The 8,670-nt window shown below is 36.6% G+C and overlaps 1 protein-coding gene across 2 annotated transcripts; it reads left to right on the top strand.

Moving 5' to 3' along the window:
- Positions 1-2,691: 2,691 nt before the first annotated feature.
- Positions 2,692-7,222, top strand: LOC111373639 (protein DETOXIFICATION 21-like). 2 transcript variants are annotated; one of them, XR_002698974.1, is made up of 5 exons: positions 2,692-3,198; positions 5,307-5,382; positions 5,646-5,887; positions 6,417-6,567; positions 6,822-7,222. XR_002698974.1 is itself a non-coding variant. In XM_022996199.1 (4 exons), exons 1-4 carry the CDS (start codon positions 3,072-3,074, stop codon positions 6,488-6,490), a joined length of 519 nt encoding a protein of 172 aa, XP_022851967.1. In that variant the 5' UTR covers positions 2,692-3,071; the 3' UTR covers positions 6,491-7,222. The 2 variants fall into 2 exon arrangements, 1 of the variants encoding a protein (XP_022851967.1); XM_022996199.1 differs by having other exon boundaries at positions 6,417-7,222.
- The last annotated feature ends 1,448 nt before the right edge of the window (positions 7,223-8,670 follow it).

Genomic DNA, 8,670 nt, shown 5'->3' with positions numbered 1-8,670 from the left:
AATACAAAGTTCAATGCCCAATGAAACATTTAACTCATTAATTTTCGAACCCTAAAATTTCTCAGTCTCATCCTTCTCTATGTCTTCTTCCCTCGCTCTGTACCATATTTGTCAGTGTCACTATGCTCGGCGACTTTATTTCGCCGCGCTCAATGGCACAAGGCCCCGTTATTGCTGCAAGCAATGGCACCTGGCTTCGTCGCCGTCGCTACCGAGATGGTACTTGCAACAACAGTAAGTCCATGGGCAGTAGTGCAGCTGTGCGCGGGTTCTGCTACAGCGGCACAGTTGTACCTGGTTTTTAGGTGTAATGTTTCATTTCTGATCTATAGATTTTTGGGGATGTTGATGGCGGTGGTGAGATTATTGTGGTATTAGCAGTGGTGGTCATTATCTGATTGAGAATTTTGGTATTCCTTTCTATCGATTCACCAGGTTAATGCCAAAAGCTCAAAATATCTTCTATTCCAACTGTAACTATATATGACTTGGTTACTTAAAGTTACAAATTAGATTGGCCACATACAGTCATACCGAAGACATATTTGATTACAGTTAGCCACAGAGAACACAGGTTGGTGAAGATAGCATCAATGCTCATGAATTTGAGTTGAAGGTAGTAGTGGATAATGGTGGTGAATTGTGGTACTGATGTATGATGTGTGCAAATTTATTTGTGGTGACTGTGATCGAATATGTTTAATGTGATTGGTTGTGACGAAGTATGTGTTAATTGTGACTTGGTAACATTCAAATACAGTTAAGATTGACCTAATTACAATTAATTACAAATAACACAGGTCAGTAATTTGATTACATACAGTGACTTGGAATTTTTTCGGCGATGGGGAGGGATAGGAGTGGTCTGGGCCTGGGGTGTAATCTCCAGAATATGTTTTCAATTTTTGAAAAAATCTCACAAGTGGCGTGGGATGGGATGGATGTGGGGGTCTGCGTGGATTTGAAGGATATTATTAATTTGGTTGGGGGTGATACTATTAATTGGGTGGGAATAATTAAAGGTTGGGGTAAGGTGGGGTAGGGTGGGGGTCGACGTGGGTGGTTTTCGGGGGTGGGGTGTAATCTACGTAAAAGATTTTTAATTTTTGGAAATTTTTTGCAAGTTGGGATGGGAGTGGTTATAATCTCGAGATTAAAGGTGGGGTGGGTGGGGTATTATTAATTTGGGTGGAATTGATATATTATTAATTTGGTGGTCGTGGGGCACTATTAATTGGGCGGGGATATATATATATTATTTATTGGAATTATCACTTGGATTTTGAAATAATTTGACAAGTTTGTTAGTTTTGAAATATAATTCTTATATATAAGAGTTATGTATTGTTCCCCTATTTTCAAGTTGAAGTTTCAATTACCCAATACCAGGTTGTAAACATGCTCTAGTGGACCATTTGATTCCTAGAAGTAACAATATTATATATGAAGTTGGAGTTTCCATTGTATGATTAGGCAGGCAATAGTGTTATTTGTGAACAAATAATGTTATTCATCATTAGTTATAATCACATCAATTTAGGTGGGAGTGGACTCTTGACATTTTCAAAAGTCCCTTAAAACTGTGAGTTCATTCTAAGCTCTTGTTTGAGCCCCATTTTGAAAAAAGAAAATACATTTTGAAAACCTTTTTGTAGAATGTATTGTTAATGATAAGAAATTGATTTACGTGTAAAATTATTTTATTGAAGAATATATGGTTGAAAAGAAGTTTAAAAAAAAAAAAAAAAAAAAAAAAGAGCTTTTGAGAAAATGGGGCTTAAACAAGGGCTAAATATTATAACTTTCGCAAAGTTATGCAACAATGACCGTTTTATACAAAATATCATTTATGCCCTTTTCCATAAAATTTGTGCATTGGGAATTATTATTTATCTCAAAGTTTACCAAAATGAGAATTTTCAGTAGGCTTTTCTTTTATACTCAAGTTCAAACCATAGGTAAAAGAATAAGATCCTAACTTTTATTATGTTTTGCAAAATATAGTGATAGAACAAGAAGGTTGTTCATGACGATCATAAAACATGAATGAGTGTAGCAATATCTCGTATCTTCCCACGGAGCTGTAACTTGATTGCGATAAGTTTTTGTCGGAGGTAGGAAGTTAGCAAAAGAAATTAAATTCTTTCTAAGCTACAGAGTCAAAAAGCAGTGAATCCTTTAAAAAATTTGGCTTCTTTTGCGATTCAATGTCTTTCTTGTATAGTTCCTTTATATCTTTATCCTTGTTTTATTTTGAGTGTGTTGGAGTACTGCATCTTTTGATTCCTTCTGACCCATCAAGCTCAATAGAGTGAATGAACTTTGACAAGAGGTGTTCCTAGAGTCTTCTTCGAAAAAGAGAACCCATTGGTAAATCAATCGAGATAGGTCTATGCCTTCCCCTAATCCAGTTGCCCACAGAAGGAAAGACTTCATATTCACTAGCTTGGTAAGAATAATTAGAATATAAGAACATAAGGATGAGAACGGTTTTTGACTATTCAAATTTGATTAATATTTTATTCTCAAAACCGCAAGACGAGTACTACTTAATTGATCGTTTGAAACACTTTTGCCTTGTTATTTGATTATAATATAAATATTGTAAAGATAACATTTTCTTTGCCGCTTATTTATTGAATTTTAAATCAATAAATACATTTTTAAAAAATCTCATGAATGGGGGAAAAAGTTTAGATGCATCCTATGATTTGAATGAAAATATGAGGTACGTCCCTTCCTTAACCACCCATTCTACCAACCCCAAGTTCAAGTTGAGGCAGTTGAAAAATGGGGGTTGCATCCTACGGGTTGGTACAACTTACCCGAATTTTTCTTTTATGGTTTCACTCTCTTGCATGAGCTTCGCAAGACTTATTAAACCACCTATACATACACAGTTATATATCTACATTTATAGAGTGAGATATTCACTCCGTCATTAATCTTGCATTCTTTTACCTACTTCGTCTTTATTGAATGGAGGCGCCGCTGCTCGACCGGAACGACTCTGGCGAGCTCCAGTTGATCGGAGACGACGGAGACTACCGACCGGTTAAAGGGCTCAAGGCATGGCCTTTCAAATTCTTTGCCAATTTGGAACCAATTCTGTTACCTCCATGTTTGTTGGCCATCTTGGAGATATGGAGCATTCTTTCTATTGCTACCTCAGTCATTTCCACCTCTTTCGGATTCATGGTTAGTATTAGAGCTTTAATTCTTGTTTGGCAAATTATGAGTTTTTCAAAGAATATTATTTTCCAATGATTAAGTCACAAAGTTATGAATTTTTTGATGCCGGTGGCCGAAAGTGTATATTGGTAATTGATAGGGTATATTGTAAAGAGACCAAGAAATTACTGGATTTTTTTCCCTTTTCTGGGGATTGATTTGGAGGCTTGTTTTGTTTTAATTTTGGTAATATATAGTGTACTTGAAATTTTTTCTTGAATTTGTGCTTTGAAATTCAAGCAGTATGCATTAATTTATGTATTTGGGTCATGTTTGACATAAATTTTGTGGAAAGTGAATTTTTAGGAGAATGTATAATTAAGAATTAGAGAAAAATCATCATTTAAGGAGAGATGGTGACTCGGTGAGGTTGAAAATGAATTTCTGATCAAAATAATTTTAAAGAATTTGTACCAAACGTTGTACGTGCAAAATGGGGATATTATGGTCCAACACCCTGGCTGTGAAAATAATTAATTAAACTTATCTGCTTCTGTCATTCTTCATGTTATGTGGGTCATCACAAGGTTGTCGTGGATTGAATTTCTCGTACATAAGTTACTTTTGGGGACATTGTGAACATGTTTGGTTGTGCTTTTTTAAGTGGATTCTTGTAGAACAATATTTTGAAATGTGACTTCTTCAATGAGTATGGAGTCGTACTGCCAAAATATGCCACATTTTTTACAACCTTTTGTTGAAGAAGTCATCAAAAATCCACAGCCAATCACGAACTTAATCAACATGATTGGGGCTCCAAAACCGGCATCTGATCCCCTGACAAGCGGTGTAAACGTGCGTCAAACTTGAATATATAAAATATTTAGTCTTTGTGCTTTCCTTCACTTATTGACCAAATTCAATTTTGTCCTCAGGGCCATGTCAATTTTCTTATAAATAGATATCAGTAAAAACTTGAATGCTCAAGCCCTTGTTTTCTATACTAACACTCCAAGCGATCGCGTTAAAGATATTAAAGATTCGTTGGATTCATTTAATTATTTTTTGAAGTACCATGGCAGTTTTTTGCTATTTAAGTGAGCAAAAAGTAATATATTGAATAGACTAGTAAGGGAGTGTACTGGTGAAAGACGGCATAATTTCAACTATCTAAGGCCTTTAGTTCATAATTTTCTCTGATATTTTTTAAATACATTGCCTAGTTATTTGTCTTGGAATTGAAGTGGACTGTATCCTAGGCTTGGCTAACTGTTCTTATCTATTATGACATGTTTGGTACGTAAATTATGGACAAGAATACTGGCTAGTGCTTTCTTTTCAAGCGTGTACCAAACATGTCATTGAGATATATGCTGCATATAATCATCAAATAGACGGAGTCTTACATTCGTTTGCAACGTGTAGCTTGGAATGGGAAGTGCCCTTGAGACACTATGTGGGCAGGCATTTGGTGCAGGAAAAGTTCATATGCTTGGTGTTTACATACAACTCTCATGATAATTCTATTTGCCACTCTACATATTTGTAACCCCAATCCTCAAGGTCCTCGGACAAAGTGATGAAATTGCGAATCTGGCTGGAGTATGCACATTGATGATCGTCCCTCAGCTGTTCTTGCTTGCTGTCACATTTCCGACTCAGAAGTTTCTTCAAGCTCAGAGCAAAGTTTCTGAGCTTGCATGGCTTGCATTCCTTGCACTAGTCCTGCAAGTTTTCACCCGTTGGCTTTTTGTTTATGTATTTGGATGGGGCACATCCAGCGCAGCAGCGTATGATCTTACGAGTTGGGGCACTGCAATTGCGCAGTTTGTGTAAGTCGTTGGTTGGTGTAAGGATGGTTGGAAGGGATTTTCAGGGTCCGCCTTTAAGGAGATATGGACATTTGTTAGGGTCCCCCTTAAGTTGAGCGTTAATGCCTTGTGTTTAACTCTCATCCAAATGCTTAAGTTGTTAGAACACGCGCACGCCCACATAAATTTGGTTTTCAACATGCCCCCCTCATATACAGTCTAGATTCATTATTTCATCAAAGACTATGTTGAACTGCTTCATCTATGTTATGAACATGAGTTTTTTAGTTTTTGACATTCTCTACCAGTCTTAAGTTTTTTCAGTTGATGGTTTATTTTTCAGCATGAACGTCATTGGGTGGGAAGCCATGATTTTCATTGGAATCAATGCTGCTACAAGGTAAAAGGACCACTTCATATCGGCAATTTATATTTTCTTCTCTGTCTATGTATGTTGAATTTTGATAGTGACGTGTATGCTGTATGGTGAAAATGACGTATAAAACAACAGAAGATTAAGCCTTATTCCTGATAAACTTGATGAGATTTTACTGCTGGAGACAATATGTTTATATTCTTGATTCCTGTTTATCTTGTTTCGTTTCCTCTGATGTTGTCTATCCATCATAAAAAGTTCTAACAGCCAAATCTTTCACATTTCAGTATTAGAGTCTCAAACGAGCTTGGCTTAGGACATCCACAACCGCAAGCAGCCAAATATTCCGTCTACATCACAGTTTTTCAGTCACTCTTGATCAGTATTCTTTGCATGATTATTATACTGGCGGCAAGTAATCACTTCAGCATTATTTTTACCAGCAGCAAATGTATGCAACGGGGCTGTTTCCCACCTTTCTGGCCTTCTTGGAATGACTATGGTTCTGTACTTAAGCCAGTGATATCAGGTACTCGACTGAACTTCTATTTATTTACAGTCTATATTGTGCACAGCCATTTACTTCCCGACCTTAACTTCATGGGGGACCATTTCACCTGTGCTGCTGTCGGAGGTGGATGGCAAGCCCTGGTTGCTTATATTAACTTGGCCTCTTATTACCCTTTTGGTCTGCCTATTGGATAAGTTCTTGGTTATGTTGCTAATCTGGGAGTGAAGGTAAATGACCAGAACTTAAAATTCAACCTGTGATAAATGCTATATTCCTCGTCCATTGTACATAACAGAGCTAATACTAGCATAACAATGAAAATCCGGATCTTATTAGGAAATATGTTCCAAAGAATCTCAATACTAGTTTTCTGAATCAGACTTTTATTCACAATTAAATTCTTTCTGTTCAATTGACTGAAAGTCTTAAAGATAATTTGTTCCCATCTTGTTGCTAATGCTTATGGTTAAATTTCCTTTGTATGCTTTAATATTACTCAAAGTCGAATTATTTTAATTTTCATATGCTTATAATTTTACTATTGTAGGAACTTTGTGGTGGCATGATAGCCGGAACAGCTTTGCAGACATTGCTATTCTTGTTAGTTCTTTACAAAACTAATTGGAAGGAGGTTGTTCTTAACCCTTAACCCACATGGAGTGCTACACGGGACCAGACAGTATTGAGAAAAGGAAAAGGTCTAAATCTTGTTCGTTGTATTGTCCAGTCTTGTGAGACTAAATATGTACACAACCTTAAGGCCTTGCGTCATGGTTTTTCTGTTTTTGAGAGATCAATGCTGCAATGCAGCAAAATATACACACCATTGCTCGCCTTCCCCATCCTTGGAACTTCATTAGTCTACATTTCTTGATTTTATTATTGATTGTGAAATTTATCATTACAAGAGTTACCATGCCGTTGGAATTATATCGTGAAACTATATCTGCAGGTGGAGCAAACGACAGAGCTCATATGAAAATGGGGAGGGCAAGATATAGAATCTGAGAAATTAGCTACTGACCAGCTTTCACTCCAAAATGGAAGATAGTAAATGCGTGTTTAGTATCCAGTATTAGATCATATTGAAGAGTATAATGAACACCATCTAGTGTCATCTAATCTACTCAAACATGCAATAGGAGGTAGGGAACGTGATATTCAGCTTATTGTCACTGTACTAATTCAAAATTTCCCTCCTTTATGTTGTGTAAGGTTTAATAGTTTATTGTTCGATTGGGAAATTTTGAGCTTTACTAATGCACCCCCCAAGGAAAAAAAAAATTAATTAATTTTGAGGTCTCTTTTTTGTTGAAGTTATGCTGTGGGATCATGATCATGAAGAATTATATTCTGAAATTCTGGAACTTATTTTTGGAATTTTACTTGTATGTTTTAATTACTGTGGGTGTTTGACACCTATTTTTATGAAAAAAATGAATTTTAAAATAATATATTGATGGAGAATGTGTGGATTAAAAATAAAGAATTTTTTTTTACTTACATGTAATATTATTTTAATGAAGAATGTGTCGTTAAAAAGAAGAGAGAAAAATATATTTTGATAAAAATGAGAATCAAATGGGCCACACGTATATAATTGCTTCATTTCAACATATTTCAATGTGCAGAAATACTGAAAGATACGTAGAACTAATTTTATTTTTATGTGATTAGATAGATGCGTGCTTTTCAAGAAATATAAGTCATGTATATGCTATATACACTACAATTTAAATCCACGTTTATTCATCTTCGTGTTGATTTAATAGTTTGCAGTGCATCCTATATCCATGGAATTCAAGTTTGGTTCATTAAGTTTCTCTTAATGCCAGTCGATCCTGGTCCAATTTGGATTTGATTCCCACAGTAGATAAAGAATGAAATAGTTCCACTTAAAAAGTTAAAACCAATTCAGTCCATGCCCAAATGGAACAATTATCCTCGTAAGCTTTTTCAATCACCAGCTCAAACTCATTGTTGAATCATAATGTGAGACTATGGTTCACCTAACACCATCTATTCAGTTTTTTGTGGACCATTGGATGAAGATCGACGGCCGAGATTTAATCTTGGGAGAGATGTTGTGACTTGATGGTATTGATGTTGACACAATAAGGTCTTCCCACGTTTTTTGGCAGAGGCATGGTCTTTACTTCCTTCCCCTTCTTATGTAAACTCTCTCTGCCATTTCAAAGGGGAGCTCTCGGTCAGGATCGATTTTCCAACAAAGGGTGGTGGTTCTTCATTGGTTTTCCCCTCTCTCTTGGAAGGTAATTTGCAAGTCATGGAAGGCTGTTCCTGAGCCTGAAAAACAGCCATTAGAAGGGAAGAAAGCAGCCGCAAGGAAGGAGAAAAATCTGTCCAAATTCCGGCCGAACACAGGTTGTATTTTTCCACCCCTTTTTTCATTGTTTTGCCTTAGAATTTCTTCTATTGTTTGATGTTTTGGTTGATTGAACTCCTAGGATTCCCAACAAACTGGTATCAGAGCTAGGAGGAGTGATATTAGTCCAAAATCGATCAAAAACCAGCAAGGAAATCGCCATTACCACTTTCTGACCGAATCTGAAAACTTGATTTCCGGCCAACCTATTGACTTTCCGGCGAAATGGACCATGGAACCATGACCAACAGGAGGAGGCGCACCCTATGGTGGGGCGCGTGACCGACGGCGGCGCGTGGCTGAACCTCCGGCGAGCTCTTTTCGGGCAGTTTACTTATTTTGACGTCCTGAACGCACTGATGTCGTTTGTTTTCTGTTTCAGATTTTACAGAAAAAGTTGGACGATTTTGCCCCT

This window comes from Olea europaea, unplaced genomic scaffold (assembly GCF_002742605.1).
Source record: "Olea europaea var. sylvestris unplaced genomic scaffold, O_europaea_v1 scaffold1148, whole genome shotgun sequence".
NCBI lineage: Eukaryota > Viridiplantae > Streptophyta > Magnoliopsida > Lamiales > Oleaceae > Olea > Olea europaea.
The sequence above is the reverse complement of the archived record's forward strand: the minus strand, read 5'-3'. Positions and strand labels throughout refer to the sequence as shown.